Genomic DNA, 20,194 nt, shown 5'->3' on the forward strand with positions numbered 1-20,194 from the left:
TTTTAGTACGCTAACAGCTTCCCATGTGGACGGTGTTTATGTGATACATAACAGACCAGAAGAGACTACGGTCTCATTCAGCCCTAGGGTGTAGAAGCAGCACGGCTTAGTGGATAGAGCACGGACTTGGGAATCAGAAAACCTTGGGTTCTAATCCCGGCTCCGCCACATGCCTGCTGTGTGACCACGGGCAAGTCACTTCACTTCTCTGGGCCTCAGGTTCCTCATCTGTAAAATGGGGATGAAGACTATGAGCCCCAGGTGGGACAGGGACTGTGACCAACCCTATTAGCTTGTATCTACCTCGGCGCTTAGAACAGTGCTTGGTACGTAGTGTTTAGCACATAGTGAGTGCTTAACAAGTACCCGCAATTATTACTATTCGGTTCCAACTGTTGAAAAGCGCAGAGGATACGACATATTACAGGTACGGTTAGGTCACAAACCAAGCGGAGAGTTAAACATAGGCTTCTTGTTAGAGGTCCATCTTTTGGAAAACACAAGTTGAATGCGGTCACCTTTCCTCCTGATCAACAGGGCGAGCTCTCTGGTGTGTGACCCTCTGCTGGCTTTTATAAACATCACCACTTGATCGTGGGTGTGCTCGGAGATGTCCCGTCCATTGATCAGCACAATTTGGTCACCCTCAATCAGCTTGGGAATGCATTTATCCGCCTGTTCCGAGGTGAGAGAAAAAGCGTTAAGGCGGCGGCCATCGCTCTTTCAAATCCCGGTGAACTCCGGACCCTGGGACTGGGGAAAGAAGAAGGGAACTCCAAGCCGGTCGAGCCGCGAGAGCTGAGGGAATGGAGGCAGGGGAGTCGAGAGTGAGGAAGAATGGAAGGAGCGAACAGCCGAGAGGTGGGTTGAGATGTGAGATGGGGAGAGCGGCCTTGAAGTCGGTCCTGAAGAATTTTTGCTTGATGCGGAGGGAAATGGGAAACCACTGGATAGTTTGGGGGACAGGGAAATCTTCTAGACTGTGAGCCCGCTGTTGGGTAGGGACCGTCCCTATATGTTGCCAACTTGGACTTCCCAAGCGCTTAGTACAGTGCTCTGCACACAGTAAGCGCTCAATAAATACGATTGAATGATTGAATGAAAGGGAAAATGAGAGAAGAGGGACGCTTCCAGATGAGGATCCACGGAGCCGGTGTGCAGAACAGATTAGACAGGGGAGAGGCTGGAGGCAGGGAGACCAGTTAGGAGGCTGATACGGCAGTCTGTGGTATGACGAGAGCTTAGCCCAAGGTGGTTACAGCCGAGGCAGAGTGAACTAGACGGAGCTATTCAGCTGCTAGCTAGACTGTAGGGCCACCGTGGGCAGGGAATGTGCCTGTATATTGTTATATTGTACTCTCCCAAGCGCTTACTACAGTATTTTGCACACAGCAAGAGCTCAATAAATACGAATGACTGATTAACTGGCAGCAGATGTTGTAAAAGAAAGACCCGACAGCATTGAGCAGTGGCTTGGATGTGAACTGGAAAACAGTTGTGGGAGGGGAGAGGGTCAGGATAATCCCAAGAATGTGAGTTTCTGGGGCCAGAAAGATGGTGCTGTCAGACAGGGAAGGGAAAGTTGGGAGGAGAGAGTTCAGGCGGGAAGATGAATCACTCAGTTATGGACGTGTCAAGTCTGAGGCGTCAGCGGGACACCCAGGTGGAGTTGTCTTGGAGGAAAGAGAAAGTGTGAGACCAGAAGTTGGGAGAAAGGTCAAGGCTGGAGAGGTAGCTTGGAGAGTCACCTGCAAAGATGGGAATTGAAGCCAACTGTATTGAGCGCTTGGGAGAGTACAATGAAACAGACTTGGTAGACCTGTTCCCTGCCCACAGCAAGCTTGCGATCTAGATGGGGAGACAAGCATTGAAAGAAATTACAGATATGTGAGCAGATGAACTCTTCAAGAGAGCGGGTGAGTGGGGCCTGCTTTTGGATACCTCAGTACATTTGAGTATTTCTGTCTGTCCTGTGTCCTCTTCCTAAAATGTTAAACTGCCTAGCAATCCAAGGACCCAACAAACATCACAGGGATAATGACGACAAAAAAAAAAATCAATTATGTTTTGATTCAAAGTCAGTCAGGAAGATAATGTTTACTCACAGGTGACTCGGGACTTATTCTTGATACAACCAGAGGCATTTTCTGATCGATGCCGCCCTGCAAGATGACGTGAAAGGAAGGATGACTAACATTTCATGGGAATGAAAATTTAGGTCGTGAGATAAGCATTCTCAGTCAGATAATCAAATACTTACGTCTTCTGGTCACTCTCTGGGTATCCTGGGGCCGATCAACTTCACCTTTTGACCCCTTTCAAATTATACGCTAAGGTGTTGAAATGACTATTAGAAGGCTCATTCCCCAAGGGAGCGACAAAAATATCCACAGAGAGAACATTGCCAAGATTTAACTGTGGACGTGGGAGCAAGTGGCCCATCACTTTAGCTTAGTGAAGTGTGGACTGGGGCAGGGAGAGACAAAAGGCAGGGAAATCAGCAAGAAGGCTGTTGGAGTAATCAAGGTGGGATAGGATGACTGAATTACCGTGATAATGGGTGAGTGTGGACCGCTCAGAAAGTGGCTTCTTGCCTTTTAGGGGGCGAGTCCACCTGAATCCAGACAGCTGAGTGGCTCCATCACCACTGCTGTCTCCTCACTGGGATATCCCAGTTCTCGGCTTTCTCCTCTCCTCTCCCCTCTAGACTGTAAGCTCACTGTGGGCAGGGAATGTGTCTGCTATAGTTATACTGTCCTCTCCAAGTGCTTAGTAGAGTGCTCTGCACACAATAAACACTGAATAAATATGATCGACTGACTGAGTCTGTAAAGGGGCCAGAGACTGGACCAGAGACACCTCCAGGGCTCCTGAGGGATCAGAGCGTGACCAAAGACAGGGACTGCCCACTGCCCAGCTGCACAGAAGCCCAGTCTGGGGCCCTGGGGAGGAGTCTACCTTGCCACTGGCTAGTCCAGACACTGAGAATGTGACTGTCCTTGCTAATTCACCGAGAACTCTGACACCCAAATCACTCCCAAATACTTTACCTTTAGATTGAATCCAAATTTTCCTTCTTCATCCGGCATAATCCGCACCAAGAGTAAACTTCCATCACCCTGATCGTTCTGAAACAACGATAATGGTATCTGTTAGGCGCTTACTCTGTGCCGAGCACTGGGCTAGGGTAGATCCAGTATAATCAGAACAGACAGTCCCTGCTCCACTTGGGTTTACAATGTAAAGGGGTGGGAGAACAGGTATTTCATCTCCATTTCACAGATGAGGAAACAGAGACACACAGATTTTAAGCGACTTGCCCAAGGTCACACAGCAGGCAAGTGGTGGAACCGCCCGGATTCAAACTCAGTTCTCCTGACTCCGAACCCTGTATCGTTTCCGTTGGGCCACGCTGCTTCTCAAAGATGATCGCTTCCAAGCTTTTCCCCTCTCCAGGCTCCATCGCGACTTCTCTCACAATTTCATTTAGTAGGAATCAATCAATGGTATTTACTGAGTGCTGACTGTGTGCTGAACTAAGCACTTGGGATAATACGATATAACAGAGTTGGCAGATACATTCCTTGCCCTTAGTGAGCTTAGTCCAGAGGGGGAGACTGGCATTAATAAAAAGAAAAATCATAGATATGTATATAAATGCTGTGGGGCTGGGAGGGGGGATGAATAAAGGGAGCATGTCAGCTTGACTCAGAAGGGAGTGGGAGAAGAGGAAAGGAGGGCTTAGATAGGGAAGCCCTCCTGGAAATGTGCCTTCGATAAGTCTTTGAATCGGGGGTGAGTAATTGAATGTTGGAGAAGTAATTATCCGTCATATAAAATCAATGAGTATTTACTGAGCACATACTATGTGCAAGAGGACTATACTACGAGCTTGGGAGAGTAATCACAATTGCGGTATTTGTTAGACACTTACTATGTGCCAGGCACTATACAAGCAAATTGGGTTGGACACAGTCCCTGTCCCATATGGTGCTCACAGTCTTAACACCCATTTCACAGATGAGAGAACTGAGGCAAGGAGAAATGAACTGACTTGCCCAAAGTTACACAGCAGGCAAGTGGCAGAGCAGGAGTAGAACCCAGGTCCTTCTGAATACCAGGCCCATGCTCTACCCACTAGGCAACACTGCTTCTCGGGAGTACAATTCAGCAGAATTAATAGTCGTGTTCCCGCCCATATTGAGCTAACAGGCCAGAGGAGCAGCATGCCGTGGTGGATAGACCCCGGGCTTGGGAGCCCCAAGATCAAGGGTTCTAATCCCGGCTCTGCCACTTGTCTGCTGTGTGACCTTGGGCAAGTCGCTTCAGTTCTCTGCGCCTCAGTTCCCTATCTGTAAAACGGGGGTTGAGACTCTGAAACCCACATGGGACAGGGACTGCATCCAACCCGACTTGCTTGTATCTATCCCAGTGCTCGGTACAGTGCCTGCCACGGAATAAACGCTGAGCAAATACCATCATTATTATTGATAATAATTACTATTATTATTAGAGGAGCTTCCCATCTGGTATGCCCGCAGAGCGTCGTGTGGCTCCGGCTAGCCTTACGAAGCCTCTTGGGTGACCCCTTGGAGGGCCAAATCACCTTGTCACAGTAGTACTGACTGGAGTCCTCTCTCAAGCATTCCGTGCTAACTTGGTGGTAGGTTTCCAAAAACCGCTGGTCCACCCCTTCCAGTGAGCAGCCCGGCTCCTGCTTGACTCCATTCGGCGACGTGGATGACGTCTGGGTCGGGTAGTTGGGTGCCATACTGTTTTCCGATGGATTCCTGCGGCAGAGGGGGAGAAGGAAGAGACGGATGAGCGTCTGAGCCGACGCCTAGGTAGCTTGCTCTCCAGTCTTCACTGCTCTCCCCCTCTAGACCGTAAGCTCGTTATGGGCAGGGAATGCGCCTATTATATCGTTCGCCCCCGAGCGCTTAATTCAGTGCTCTGCACACAGTGCAGACTGACTGATGTTGCTTCTCGACTTGTTATGGCATTAGAAAAGGCAAACAAGTCGGATCATTGAGAGATTTGGTAGTTGATTCATACAGTGTTTATCATTCATTCATTCAACCGGATTTATTGAGCGCTAATAGTAATAATAATAATGATGGCATTTATTAAGCGCTTACTATGTGCAAAGCACTGTTCTAAGCGCTGGGGAGGTTACAAGGTGATCAGGTTGTCCCACATGGGGCTCACAGTCTTCATCCCCATTTTACAGATGAGGGAACTGAGGCACAGAGAAGTTAAGTGACTTGCCCGAAGTCACACAGCTGACAAGGGTCGGAGCTGGGGTTTGAACCCATGACCTCTGACTCCAAAGCCCGGGTTCTTCCCACTGAGTCACGCTGCTTCTCTAATGTGTGCGCAGCACTGTACTAAGCCCTTGGGAGAGTACAACACAACAATAAACGGACACATTCCGTGCCCGCAACAAGCTTACAGTCTAGTTTAAACATTTAGGAAACATCTTCTGGATAATCACTTTTCACATCTCAAAGAGGGTGTGCTCTCAGCCCTGAGGAACTCTGTGGGAAAATGTGGACCTTAGCCAGATAATAATAATGATGGTATTTGTTAACACCTTACTATGTGCCAAGCACTGTTCTAAGCACTGGGATAGATACAAGGTGATCAGGTTGTCCCACGTGGGGCTCACAGTCTTAATCCCCATTTTACAGATGAGGTAACTAAGGCACAGAGACACATCAGACTGACCCTCTGCCTATTTGCACACACTTTACCCGCATTCGATTGCACAGAGCTGAAGCATTCCCTTGAAAATGAGGGAGTCCTGCTCTCCAAAGACCAAGATTCCCATTGGTTTCCTTTAAAGTTAGCTGAATGGGTGTAAAAGCGGGTTTTTTTGTTGTTTATTTTTAATAGCATTTGTTAAGCACTTCCTATGTGCCAGGCACTGTACTAAGCGCAGGGGTGGATATGAGCATAATCAGATTGCATACCCTGATCAGTCTTAATCCTCATTTTACAGATGAGGTAACTGAGGCACAAAGAAGTTAAGTGACTTGCCCAAGGTCACACAGCAGATAACCTGGGTCCTTCTGATGCCCAGGCCCATCATATCCTCATATTTATGGCATTAAGCTCTTACTGTGTGCAGAACACTACCAAAAAAACACAGTGGGAATTACAAAGGCCTGAGGAATCCTCTGTTTTCACTACAATGCTGCTGAGCATCTTCATGTCTCAGTTTGAACAGCGGAGGGTATGAGTGGATAAAGAAAACTCACTTTGGCGATTCCTGTTCAGACGGCCTGGAGAGAAAAAAAGAGACAGGAAAAATGTATCATTCCAATTCAATCCTACCATAGTCTTTGCATGTCATTCAGGCATGGCTATTTAAAACAGTTTCCCCTAGGATTCTCCCCCACTGAGCCTTAGTAGATCTAAGTACTAAGAACTTAGTAGAATTTAGTAGATCTTTGAGGGTTTGAATCAGAAGGGATTGAAGGAACAGAGCACGCAGTGGCAGAGGATGCCTGGAGACAGATTAATAATAATGATAATAATAATAATAATAATTGTGGTATTTGTTAGGTGCTATGCACCGGGCACTGTAATGAGCGCTGGGGTAGATACAAACTAATCAGGTTGGACAAAGTCCAAGTCCCACATGGGGCTCACAGTATTAATTCCCATTTTACAGATGAGGTAACAGGCAAAGAAAAGTTAAGTGACTTGCCCAAGGTTACACACCAGACAAGTGGCGAGTGAGAAGTGAGAAGCTGTACGGCCTAGTGGATAGGCCACAGGCCTGGGAATCCGAAGGATCTGGGTTCTAATCCCGGCTCCGCCACTTGTCCGGTGTGTGACCTTGGGCAAGTCACTTCACTTCTCTGTGTCTCAGTTACCTCGCCTGCAAAATGGGGATTAAGACTGTGGGCTCTATGAGGGACGTGAACTGTTTCCAACCTGACTGCCTGGCACATAGTAGGTACTTAACAAATACCATAAAAAAAATTAAAACAAAAAGTGGAGTGGAATTAAGAACCCAGGTCCTTCTGACTCCTGGATCCAGGCTCTATCCACTAGGCCCCGCTGCTTCTTTGTATTTATTGAGCGCTTACTGTGCGCAGACCGCTGTACTACGCGCTTGGGAGAGTAAAATATAACAGAGTTGGTAGGCAAGTTCCCTGCCCACAAGGAGCTTACAATATAGAAGGAGAGACAGCCAAGAATAGAAATAATGGATAGGTACACGAGGGCTGTGCGGGAGGGAAATCAATCAGTCAGTGGTATTTACTGAGTGTTTATTACGTGCAGATACTAGGCACTTGGGAGTGTACAATACAACAGAGTTAGCAGCTAATAATAATAATAATAATGGTATTTGTTAAGCGCTTACTATGTGCAAAGCACTGTTCTAAGCGCTGGGGAGGTTACAAGGTGATCAGGTTGTCCCACGGGGGGCTCACAGTCTTAATCCCCATTTTACATATGAGATAACTGAGGCACAGAGAAGTGAAGTGACTTGCCCAAAGTCACACAGCTGACAGTTGGCGGAGCCGGGATTTGAACCCATGACCTCTGACTCCAAAGCCCAGGCTCTTTCCACTGAGCCATGCTGCTTCTCTATGTTCTGCTTCTCAGATATGTTCCCTGCCCACAGTGAGCTGACAGTCTAGAGGGATAAAGGGTGCAAATCCAGCATTAACTGTGAAATCCATTGTGAATAATAATCAAATGTAAATGGCTATCCCTTTTAATATAGTCCTATTTTGAAAGTGGCTCAAAATATTTGTGAAGTCGCTTGCTTATAAGGTCCAAAACTAACAAAAAAGAAATTTTCCAGCAACATGATGACAGCACAAAATGTTAAAAAAAAGCTCTTAACTAATGGCTGGGAGACGCTATTTGAGCTGGTAAACAAAGTGTAAACAAATTCAGCAGAATATTTTAGGCACTAAGGACATAAACCTTGTTTAGAAGGGTACTATGCGGATTCAAGTGATTTGACAGATCGGTGAAATACAAAGGTTTCGGCATTTTACTTTTATTTGAACAAGTCCCATCTGAAATGTACTGTCCTTAGTGCTATTTTTGGTCCTAAAATTATGCCTTGAAGCTGTTAGTTTTTTTAGAAAACCAACTGTACCTAGAAGGATATTCACAAATAGCAGTTTTCCAAAGCTAGAAAACACACTGAAAGTCAGCAGTCCAAAACTCATTTGATCCCACAGGGATCAAGAGCATATTGAAATTAATTCATTCGATCGTATTTATTGAGCGCTTACTGTGTGCAGAGCACTGTACTAAGCGCTGGGGAAGTACAAGTCAGGAACATATAGAGACGGTCCCTACCCAACAACTATCTCATCCTTGATCCCCATCAGAAACATGCAACCCCGTGCAATGGATGGACGTGGGAAAAACTGAAATCAATCGATCAATCGTATTTATTGAGCGCTTACTGTGTGCAGAGCACTGTACTAAGCACTTGGGAAGCACAAGTTGGCAACATATAGGGACAGTCCCTACCCAACAGTGGGCTCACAGTCTAAAAGGGGGAGACAGAGAACAAAACCAAACATACTAACAAAATAAAATCACCACCAAAGTGGGGTCCTTATGTTGTTAACCTGTTTAGGGCCCAAGAAATAGAAAGACGCTATAAACACACAAGATAATAATAATAATATTATTAATAATAATAATAATGGCATTTATTAAGCGCTTACTCTGTGCAAAGCACTGTTCTAAGCGGCCCAAGAAATAGAAAGACGCTATAAACACACAAGATAATAATAATAATAATAATATTAATAATGATAATAATGGCATTTATTAAGCGCTTACTCTGTGCAAAGCACTGTTCTAAGCGCTGGGGAGGTTACAAGGTGATCAGGTTGTCCCACAGGGGGCTCACAGTCTTAATCCCCATTTAATTAATTAATTAATTCGATCGTATTTACTGAGCGCTATGTGCAGAGCACTGTACTAAGCGCTTAATCAATCAAGATCAAATTTTTGAGAAGCCTAAAAGAACCCATCAACGTTACCCGGATCAACTCTGGCAAAGTCACAGAGCAAAACAGTTCAACAGTTCGCTTGACTCTCTTCAATCAGTAGATGATATTTATTGAGCACTTACTATGTGCAGAGCACTGTACTAAGCGCTTAATCAATCAAGACCAATCAAGATCAAATTTTTGAGAAGCCTAAAAGAACCCATCAACGTTACCCGGATCAACTCTGGCAAAGTCACAGAGCGAAACAGTTCAACAGTTCGCTTGACTCTCTTCAATCAGTAGGTGATATTTATTGAGCACTCACTATGCGCAGAGCACTGTACTAAGCGCTTAATCAATCAAGATCAATCAAGATCAAATTTTTGAGAAGCCTAAAAGAACCCATCAACGTTACCCGGATCAACTCTGGCAAAGTCACAGAGCAAAACAGTTCAACAGTTCGCTTGACTCTCTTCAATCAGTAGGTGATATTTATTGAGCACTTATGTGCAGAGCACTGTACTGAGCGCTTAATCAATCAAGATCAATCAAGATCAAATTTTTGAGAAGCCTAAAAGAACCCATCAACGTTACCCGGATCAACTCTGGCAAAGTCACAGAGCAAAACAGTTCAACAGTTCGCTTGACTCTCTTCAATCAGTAGGTGATATTTATTGAGCACTTATGTGCAGAGCACTGTACTGAGCGCTTAATCAATCAAGATCAATCAAGATCAAATTTTTGAGAAGCCTAAAAGAACCCATCAACGTTACCCGGATCAACTCTGGCAAAGTCACAAAGCGAAACAGTTCAACAGTTCACTTGACTCTCTTCAATCAGTAGGTGATATTTATTGAGCACTTATTATGTGCAGAGCACTGTACTAAGCGCTTAATCAACCAAGATCAATCAAGATCAAATTTTTGAGACCCATCAACGTTACCCGGATCAACTCTGGCAAAGTCACAGAGCGAAACAGTTCAACAATTCACTTGACACTCTTCAATCAGTAGATGATATTTATTCAGCACTTACTATGTGCAAAGCACCGTACTAAGCACTTGGGAGAAGCCGGCAGAATTAGCGAACGTGTTCCCCGCCCAATCCCTTCTGCACAAGCCTTCTTCTACTACACTGCCATTGCAAAAGCTCCCGTGGAAACACTCACCAGAATAATCAACCCAGTTTTTCCTCGAGAAGCGCGGGTCTGATGGACAAAGACAGCAAACTTGCCATGGGTTTGTTGAAAAGCCCCGGCAGGTTTTAGGAGCGGCGGCTAATTAGGAGTCACTGGCTTCCTCATTCGTGGGCTTGAGACCCCCTTTCGGTCTCCGGGCTAGCTGAACAAAGCCACATGCCTCCAAATGTTACTATTCTAAGGACTGATCTCAACGGAACAGCCGCGGAAAGGGCAATAATAAACTTCGCCAGATATTTTCCCCCGGGAAGCCCGATGGAAGGAAACACCTGCACAAACGGACTCTGTCCTTGTAGGCTGGAAGTTACTATTGTGGGCACACCTGGAAGGCCCATTCTCATTTAGGCTGTGGCGGGATTCCCGCATCGGCCTCCGTTCTCTGATTGTTTCGGCGGTTAGCTGCAAAATTGAGTTCCTCCGTGAAACTGGTCACCCCACGTTTCGTGAAGGATGTCGGTTAGAATTAGAAGTATTAGTAACACAAAGGGCCGGTTGGTGATGCTGGAGCATAATTCTATAGCTGGAACAGCCGGCGCTCTGAGAATAAAGACATCATACCGTTTGGTGACCCTGAGATAGTGAGTATGAAAAATAATTGGCGTGGGCATTTAATATCGTCTGGATAAAACAACTTTCTAGGCTTTGTGGGTAGGTTACTTCTGGTTAAGCTCTCACTTTGCCTGCTCTGTGAATGGCATAAGGAAGATGCTATAATTACTGTCGAGTCAACTAATTGTTAGACGCAGTGTGGCCTAGCGGAAAGAACTAGGAAAGTTTTTCTGCCTGGGGGTCAGAAGAACTGGGTTCTAATCCCGGTTCTGCCACTCGCCTGTTGTGTGATCTTGGGCAGGGTGCTTCACTTCTCGGCGTCTCAGTTTCCTCATCTGCAAAATGGGGATGGGATACCTGTCCTCCCTCCTACTTGGACTGAGAGCCCCATGTGGGGGGGACTGGGTCCAACCTAATAAACTTGCAGTGGATAGGGCATAGGCCTAGGACTCAGAAGGTCTTGGGTTCTAATTCCAGCTCCATCATTTACCTGCTGTGTGACCTCAGGCAAGTCGCTTAACTTCACTATGACTCAGTTACCTCACCTGTAAAATGGGGATTAAGACTGTGAGCCCCATGTGGGCCAAGGACTGTGTCTAATCTGATTACATTGTACCTACCCAAGTGCTTAGAACAATGCATGGCACATAGTAAGTGCTTCAATGCCATAAATATTATTTTTACCCCAACCCTTACAACAGTGCTTGACATGTGATAAGTGCTTACATTCATTCATTCATTCAACTGTATTTATTAAGCGCTTACTGTGTGCAGAGCACTATACTAAGCGCTTGGGAAGTACAAGTCGGCAACATATAGAGACGGTCCCTACCCAACAACGGGCTCACAGTCTAGAAGGGGGAGACAGACAACAAAACAGAACATGTAGACAGGTGTCAAAATAGAATTATAGCTATATGCACATGACACTGCTGCTCATATCATCTGTTCATAGGCCAACTGGACGGGGAGGGGCTCTCCTCCTTCTGGGTTGGCTGGTTGAGTCGATTGTTGGAAATACCACCACTACTATTTGGAGAGAGTTTAACCTTGCAAATGAAACTGCCAGCACGTTATTTTCATGTCTTGGGACAGCCTCCAGTTCACTGGCTCACTAAGCATCGTGGCCCAGTGGATAGACCACAGGGTTCTAATCCCTTCTAGACTGTGAGCCCGTTGCTGGGTAGGGATCGTCTCTATATGTTGCCAACTTGTACTTCCCAAGTGCTTAGTACAGTGCTCTGCACACAGTAAGCGCTCAAGAAACACGATTGAATGAATGAATGAATGAATGAATCCTGGCTCCGCCACTAGTCTGCTGTGTGACCTTGGGGGCCAGTCACTTCGCTTCTCTGGGCCTCAGTTACCTCATCTGTAAAAAGGGGATTAAGATTGTGAGCCCCATGGGGGCAGAGACTGTGTCCAACCTGATTACCTTATATCTACCCCAGTGCTTAGAACAGTGCCTGGCAAGTGCATAAAAAAATAAAATGAAAAGTTGGAACAAAGTGCTCATTCATTCTTTCAATCATATTTACTTAATGCTTACTATGTGCAAAGAACTATACTAAGAGCTTGGGAGAATAAAATACAACAATAAACAGTTCATTCCCCACCCGCAACGACCCTCAGGAAATGGTTTTGTGCGTATCATTTTTAGTCACTGTGGCTGGCTTCAACTCCAATCTTAACTCCAAAAAGCTGACACACCCCAATGAGAAGGAGCAGAATGGGAGAGATTGTATTTATCAAGCACTTACTATGTGCAGAGCACTGTACTAAGCCCTTGGGAGAGTCTAGTACATTCCCTGTACTATAAGAGTAACAGAATACCACTATTGTACTATTAGAATAGTCATGTAATAGAGATACATTCCCTGCCCACAAGGAGTTTACAGTCAAGAGTAAGGCTCAGCAAATTCATTTCCTGGACTGTACCCCACCCAAAGGATAAGCAGTCACATTTCCTCTTTATTCATTCAAATAATCAATCAATCATATCTATCGAGCGCTTACTGTGTGCACAGCACTGTACTAAGTGCTTGGGAGACTACAATGCAAAAGAGTTGGTAGAAACATTCCCTGCCCACAACGAGCTCACAGTCTAGAGGCAAACCATTCTTCCAGCAAAACACTTCCTAAGCAGGAGGGCGTGTTCTCTGCCCGACAACCCGGGGGAAGGATAATTTTAGAAACCAGGTTCCAAGACTTAATGGCTTTTCAAAATGTAAACAGCATTAATGGACTAGGAAAAGAACTGGCCAAGCAATAGTGAGCTATTAATAGTCAGCCTTTCTCTTCCAGAAAGCCACATGCTTCCCGGTCACCAACCTGGCCTGGCAGACATAATGTCCACTGCCCAGCACATAATAGAGAAGTGTAGGAGAAGCAACATTAAGTCCTCCACCTCGCAAAGGAGAAACAGCACGGCCAGTCCTTTGGGCCGAACAAGAACCACTGTGCGTGACCGGGGAGAATTCTTACTGTCTGGGAGGACTGCAGTTCTGGGAAATTTCGGGATCGCTGTCCTTCGAAGAAGGAGAGCCCTTGTATGTATAAAAGACGTCTTCTGTTTCGGTGATGTATGTCATTTCGTTGGCGAGGTTGTCAGCAGACGAGTGACGTGGCTTTCGGATTTCATGCCGTAACCTAGGGCTTCGCCTGCAGGAAAACATGAGAGAGTCCGGGAGGCAGGGAGTTGAGGGAGGAGGGAGGGAAGGAGAGGGAGAGAGAGAGAGGGAGCAAGGGAGGAGGGATGGAGCAGCACACTGTGCTAAGCGCTCCAATGTGTACTGGGTAGGGGCACCAAGGAACCAGATTGTGAGTTCACACAGGCTCAGCTGCCCGCCTCCTCCCGCCCTGGAGTAAGGCCAGCTGGAGTGGCATCAGGAATGCCCACTTAGGCATTGTTTCTCCACCATTTCATTTTACAGCTTGTTCGAAAGCGGGACGCTGGCATGCCCCTAAAGGCCCTTCTTAAAAACCTTACTGTTATAAGAACCACTATCAACCATTTAAGTCTACTCCACGGCCTGGCTAAATGTTCACGCTCATGTAATTAGCCAACACCTTGAAATAGTGATCTTCAGCTAAAGGGGCTCTCAATTCAATAATGATTCGCCAAAGGAACAGACTCCCTCAATTCCTCTCTCCGTCCTCCACTCCCAAAAGACAGGTAATAAATTGACCTTGTGGCTAGAGCACTGGCCTGGAAGTTGGAAGGACCTGGGTTCTAATCCCAGCTCCGCCACTTGTCTGAGGTGTGACCTTGGGCGAATCACTTCACTGTGCCTCAGTTCCCTCACCTGCAAAAATGTGGATTAAGAGTGTGGGCCCCATGTGGGACATGAACTATGTCCCAACTGATTAGCTTATATATACCCCATTGCTTAGTACGGTGCCTGGCACAAATACCATAAATTATTTTCGTATATATATAACACTCATTTATATTAACGTCTGTCTCCCTCTCTAGACCGTCAGCTCATTATGGACAAGGGAATATGTCTGCTAATTCTGTTGTACTGTATTCTCCTAAATTCTCAGTACAATACGCTGCACGTGGTAAGCGCTCAATAAATACCACGGATTGATTGACTGATAAAGCTCGGCCTCTGAGAAGAAATCCCCTCCATATTTGGGAGTAAGGACATGGTACTTACCAGTTGGGAGTAATGGGAGGAGAACGAGAGGGAAGGCTTTTGGTTTCCAAATGTTCCACTGATACAGATCTCTTCAGTGTGGGGGTCCATATCATTCCACCGATCACCTTCCTGCAGTACTGGTTGTTTATGGACCTGAAAAACAGCCGCACGCCCACATTCTTCGCTGAGCCTTCGGACGGACGTGAGAACGGAGGAACCGTTTAAAAACTACAGTCAAGCAAAGTCTCAGGCCAGGAGGCATCCCACAGGAAACACCGGAGTAGGTCGCCACAACTAAGCCAGCGAGAAGATCTCGAGGTGAAGATGCAAAGGAAAGAACCTAGAGAAGCAGCGTGGCCTGTTAGGCAAAGTCCAAAACACAGAGAAGCAGTGTGGCCTAGTGGATAGAACACGGTCCTGATTGTCAGAAGGACCTGGGATCTAGACCCGGCACCGCCATTTGTCTGCGGGGTGACATTAAGCAAGTCGCCTCACTTTTCTGGGCCTCAGTGACCTAATCTGTAAAATGGGCGTTAATTCCATGAGCCTCAAGGTGGGACGTGGACTCTGTCCAACCTAATTTGCTTGTATCTACCCCAGTGCTTAGTGCAATGCCTGGCACGGAGTATAAGGGCTTTTATAGATATCATAATAAAAACCCCCGCAAATATACAAACACAGATAACAATCGTGATAGCAAAAAAGAGAATCTAGGTGTGTGCAAAATGGGGTTGAAACTATGGGGTTTTCTAGCCTATCCGAAGACGTATAAATTTCACCATCTTCAATGAGTAGGGAGGCCAAATACAAGCACACACACAAACTCTGAAATGTATCACTTATGCAAACAGCAAAACTGAAGATACATTTCAGATACGATAAAAATAATAATACTAATAGTAATAATAATAATAATAATAATAATAATAATAATAATAATAATAATGATAATAGTACTTTTTAAGCGCTTACTCTGGGAAAGAACCGTACAAAATGCTGGGATAGGTACATGATAATGAGGTTGGACACAGTCCCTGTCTCTCATCGGGCTTGCATCTAAGCAGAAGGGAGAACAAGTACTGAATCCCCATTTTCAGGTGAGAAAACTGAGGCAGAGAGACGTTAAATGATTTGCCCATGACTACATGGCAGGCAGGTGGCCGGGCTTCTTCAGCAAAGGGAAGCAACATTCCTCACCCCACCCAATTTCATCCCCTAGGAAATGGAGATCGATGTCTAGTTATTTGTAACGGTGGATCTTTGCACTATTGTGCATTAAGGCTTCCCCTTTAAGAACCCCCTCAACCTCGGATGATTCCCTCTAAAGAAAATGGTATCTTTCCTGGTCTTACTGTTGCTCTCCCTTGCTCTGCCAGTGTAAATGCTGGGAAGGGGGGGTCACATACTATTTGGAAATTAGGTACTAGAAAGAGCAGATATTGTGCACTCTTCCCATTCTGACAAAACTTCCCAAATACTTCGCTGAGAGACACTAGCTGGAGGTGACAGACACTTTCACCACTTTTACACGCATATGTGGAAAAATATAAGCACACTAAAACGCTTGTTAGATTCCCCGCCCCCCAGAGAGTTCCAGCACGACTTCCTGCATTTTCACTACGTGTTTTGGTTCGAACTTGGTTTAGAAATGAGGGAATGTTTGCTTGACCACACAAGGCTACTGAGGTAGAAGAAGCAACAGGGTCAGAGAAATGGCCGGTACCCTTGAAACAAAACACTTGAAAACAAATCAAATCCAACCAAACAGATCTTTTGTAGTGCTACAAAATAGTACTCACTTGGCTGGATTTCTAGAGCCCAGTGTCCAGTAATGGGACAAGATCTTCTTCTCATGAGGTAGTGATTTCTTTATCTGGAAAAACGTATGGTGTTCCACACAAGATTTCCACAGATTTTTGCAAGATCTGTAATTTAGCATATTGAAGGCGACTATGTGCTCCCTGGACTCGTTCTGAAAAACAGCGGTGTGTAATGGATTTAGGCTGGTATCTATTGAGCGCTTACTATGCTCAGAGTACGTTCTGAAGCATTTTTAACAGAAATTTCAAGTCCCCAGTTGGCAGGGTAAGGCTGGTGACCCAAACTAAAATCTGATGTCTAAATAGGGGACCTATCGCTGTCAAAAATCTGGCCCCATAACCCTGCCGTCAAAACTGTTTTCAGCTACTCCCAATCCCTGTTAATTATCCTTACCTAGACTGTAATCTTGTCGTGGTCACGGAACATGTCTGCCAACTTTGTTGTACCACATTCTCCCAAGCGCTTAGTACAGTGCCCTGTACCCCGTAAGCGCTCAATAAATACAACTGAATGAAAGTGATACGATGGATGGACTGACTGCTATTTTGAGGCTCTGGCAATGGCAGACCATTAAACTGGATTTGTTGTCTCTCTCCCCTCTTCTAGACTGTGAGCCCGTTGTTGGATAGGAACTGTCTCTGTTACTGAATTGTACTTTCCAAGCACGTAGTATAGTGCAGTAAGCGCTCAATAAATACGACAATAAATGAATGAAAGTGGTGACTCCATATCCAAAGATACACCCGGGGTGGGATCAATCCTGAAGAGGGAAATTAGCCTCCATGATCCCATTTTCCCGGCTCGAATCTGGGGAAGACTGCTGCCTGCCCAAACCAGTTTCTTCTAGAACGGACCGCCTTCCTGAAGAAACCTGAGGCGTAAAAGTGGGAGAAAGCAGAGGAAATATGGACAACTCACGTGCTTCTGCCGTTGCTGTATAAAAAACTTCTTCCTCTTGAAAGAGATTTTTAGAATATTCACCCTAAAAAGAACAGAAGTGTGAACAGTAGTGGCAAAAGAGAAGGTTTCATCTTCCCAGTGGAGTTGCTTTGCATAGAGGTTCCTGTTCCAAACTCATGTGCACCCAAACTTTTCTGTCGGCTCTGCCTTTCTCTGACTGGGTGATTTCTCACCTTAGTCTCAGCAGCGTGAAGCAACATGGCTCAGTGGAAAGAGTCCAGGCTTTGGAGTCAGAGCTCATGGGTTCAAATCCCGACTCCGCCAATTGTCAGCTGTGTGACTTTGGGCAAGTCACTTAGCTTCTCTGGGCCTCAGTTCCCTCATCTGGAAAATGGGGATTAAGACTGTGAGCCCCACATGGGACAACCTGACCTCCTTGTAGCCCCCCAGTGCTTAGAACAGTGCTTTGCACATAGTAAGCGCTTAACAAATACCATCATTATTATTATTATTAGCAGCAGGGCCTAATGGAAAGAACCCAGGTTTGGAAGTCAGAAGGACCAGGGTTCTAATCCCAGTCTGCTGTGTCACCTTGGGTAAGTCGCTTCAATTTCTCTGGGCCTCAGTTACCTCATCTGGAAAATGGGGATGAAGACGGTGAGCCCCATGTGGGACATGGACTGTGTTCAATCAGCTTACTTTGCCGACTTTTATTTCCCAAGCGCTTAGTACAGTGTTCTGCACACAGTAAGCGCTCAATATGATTGACTGAATGAATGAATGAATCTATTCCAGCGATTAGAACTGTGCTTAACAAGTACCATTTAAACAAAATAAAAGTTTTTGAAAGCTTTCAAACTTCTAACGGTATGTCACGGCTGCACTGAGTGATTCCCACCAAAGTGGAAGCGATGTGGAAAGAGCACGGGCCTGAGAGTTAGAGGCCCGGGGTTCTAATCCCGGCTCTGCAGACTGTTTGCTGTGTGACCCTGGGCAAGTCGCTTCACTTCCCTGAGTCTCAGTTTCCTCAACTGGCCAATGGGGATTAAATACACACTTTCCCTCCTAGTTAGACTTTGAGCCTCATATGGGATGGGGACTGTGCCCAATCCCATTAACCTTTCTCTACTCCAGCACTTAGAACAGTGGCTGACACATAGTAAGCCCTTAACATAATAACAACAACGACAACAACACGGAAGCCTAGGGCGGGAGTCACAACAAGCTCACAAAGGAGGCGGCGGAACTGCTGATTTTGCCATGCGTTTATGCAACTGGGTTTCCGTAGGCACTTCCTTCTTTCCTTCCCACTTTGAACATCTCCAGCCCAATGAAGTCCAGGTTATAGGCCTTTCCTGGGTCCTTCTTTCCTCCTCTCCCCCTCCCTTCTGTGTCATCCTGATTTGCTGCCTTTTTTCCCTCCTCTCTCAGCCCCACAGAACCAACGTCCATATCCGTCATTTATTTCTATTCACGTCTGCCTCCCCTTCTAGACTGTAAGATCTTTGTGGGCAGGGAAATGTGCCCACCAACTCTGTTCTATTGTACTCTCCCAAAAGCTTACTACAGTGCTCTGCACACGGTCAGCGCTCAATAAACAACATCGATCGATCGACTGTGAGATCCCATGGGGCATGTCCTGGTGAGGGGGGAGAGTTAGGACGGGGATAGAAATCTATTTCAGACTCACTCTGTCTGGGATGCAGACGGCAGACAGGGCTGGGAGTGGGTTTAGAAATGCCCAAAGCTCCCTGGGTTTATTTTTTCCTGACTGGGCTACCCTGATTCCTCTCGGTCCTTGCCATGGTTGTGATTCCTCGAGGCTAGGCTATCGCACAATAAGCCAAGCCGTGGAGTTTCAGGTTTCTCTACCCATCTCCTAACCCTGCTACCGTGTCCCTTAAAGGAGACGGCACAAGTCCAACGACCAAGGTCGCCAGTCACCTCTGTTCACTTCCAGAAAGCAGACGGACACTCTTCCCTTAGGACCTGTCTGCTCGCTCCTCCTCCACTTAAATCGGGTAAGTAGCAGAAAAGCACAAAGCTTAAAAATGGTCCTCAGCGTTAAAAGAGCCCAAGACTTTTTAGAGCAGCAAGCAGGGGCCTGAGGCCTAAGATACCCATGACTCATTCAAGAGCAGGCCTTCCAGGTACTGATTTCCAAACCCAACATTTGGCTAGGAAGGGCCTCATAAAGGTCACCCTCCTCCAAGAGGTCTTCCGTGATTAAGCTCTCTTTCATCGACTCCCTTCCCGCTTTGCAGCATCTATGCACTTGGATCTGTGATCTCTGAGCATCTGACATCTGTCCTTCCCTCAGCCCCACAGCATTTATGTACATATCTAGAAATCATACATTGTAACATTCATTTACATTAATGTCTGTCTCCTCCCCTTCTAGACTGTAACCTCTTTTTTTAGTGGTATTTGTAAAGCACTTACTATGTGTCAAGAATTGTTCTATGCATTGGGGTACATACAAGATAATCAGGGTGGACAGAGTCCCTGTCCCACAGGGAGCTCACAGTGGACGGGGTGAAAGTCTATCAACTCTATTATAGTGTACTCTCCCAAGCACTTAGTACAGTGTTCTGCACACAGTAAGCACTCGATAAACACCACTGATGATGATCATGATGAGGAAGGGCTCATGTGCCATGATCAAACATCGATAAAATAATCAGAAATGGAAAGACTTTACCAAGGATAGAAACTTGTGCAAATAAATTTCCGGTACACTGCGATGCCGCCTGAAGCAATTCCAATCATCAGGTCTAAATTATGTAGATCCTGAAAAAAAAAAAAAGAACATGTGACAAACGTAAAAATCCATTAAAAGCAGTCTTGCCTCCTGCTAATGATAATATTAACTGGCATCTGTTAAGCATTATGTGCTGAGCACTGGGGCAGATACAGCCGAGCCACATTAGACACAGGCCCTGTGTGGGGCTCAAAGACTAAAAGGGAGGTATTTCATCTCCATTTTGCAGATGAGGAAACTGAGTCCCTAAGTCATCAAGGGATTTGCCCAGGGTCACACATACATAAACACAATAAGCACATTTCAAAGGGGAAAACTCCAGAGACAAGCTTTCAATTATTGT

The 20,194-nt window shown here is 45.9% G+C and overlaps 1 protein-coding gene across 2 annotated transcripts in view; it reads right to left on the reverse strand.

Moving 5' to 3' along the window:
- PTPN3 (protein tyrosine phosphatase non-receptor type 3) overlaps positions 1-20,194 on the reverse strand; it is a 134,119-nt gene that overhangs the window by 18,828 nt on the left and 95,097 nt on the right. For both annotated transcript variants that reach the window (XM_038770236.1, XM_038770237.1), the window contains 10 exons: positions 19,792-19,880; positions 17,109-17,172; positions 16,169-16,341; positions 14,388-14,522; positions 13,210-13,386; positions 6,261-6,284; positions 4,607-4,790; positions 3,051-3,128; positions 2,106-2,162; positions 519-675 (listed from right to left, as the gene is read on the reverse strand). In XM_038770236.1, coding sequence (XP_038626164.1) covers positions 519-675; positions 2,106-2,162; positions 3,051-3,128; positions 4,607-4,790; positions 6,261-6,284; positions 13,210-13,386; positions 14,388-14,522; positions 16,169-16,341; positions 17,109-17,172; positions 19,792-19,880 — 1,138 coding nt within the window. The remainder of the gene's footprint in view (positions 1-518; positions 676-2,105; positions 2,163-3,050; positions 3,129-4,606; positions 4,791-6,260; positions 6,285-13,209; positions 13,387-14,387; positions 14,523-16,168; positions 16,342-17,108; positions 17,173-19,791; positions 19,881-20,194) is intronic.

Source organism: Tachyglossus aculeatus, chromosome X3 (assembly GCF_015852505.1).
Source record: "Tachyglossus aculeatus isolate mTacAcu1 chromosome X3, mTacAcu1.pri, whole genome shotgun sequence".
NCBI lineage: Eukaryota > Metazoa > Chordata > Mammalia > Monotremata > Tachyglossidae > Tachyglossus > Tachyglossus aculeatus.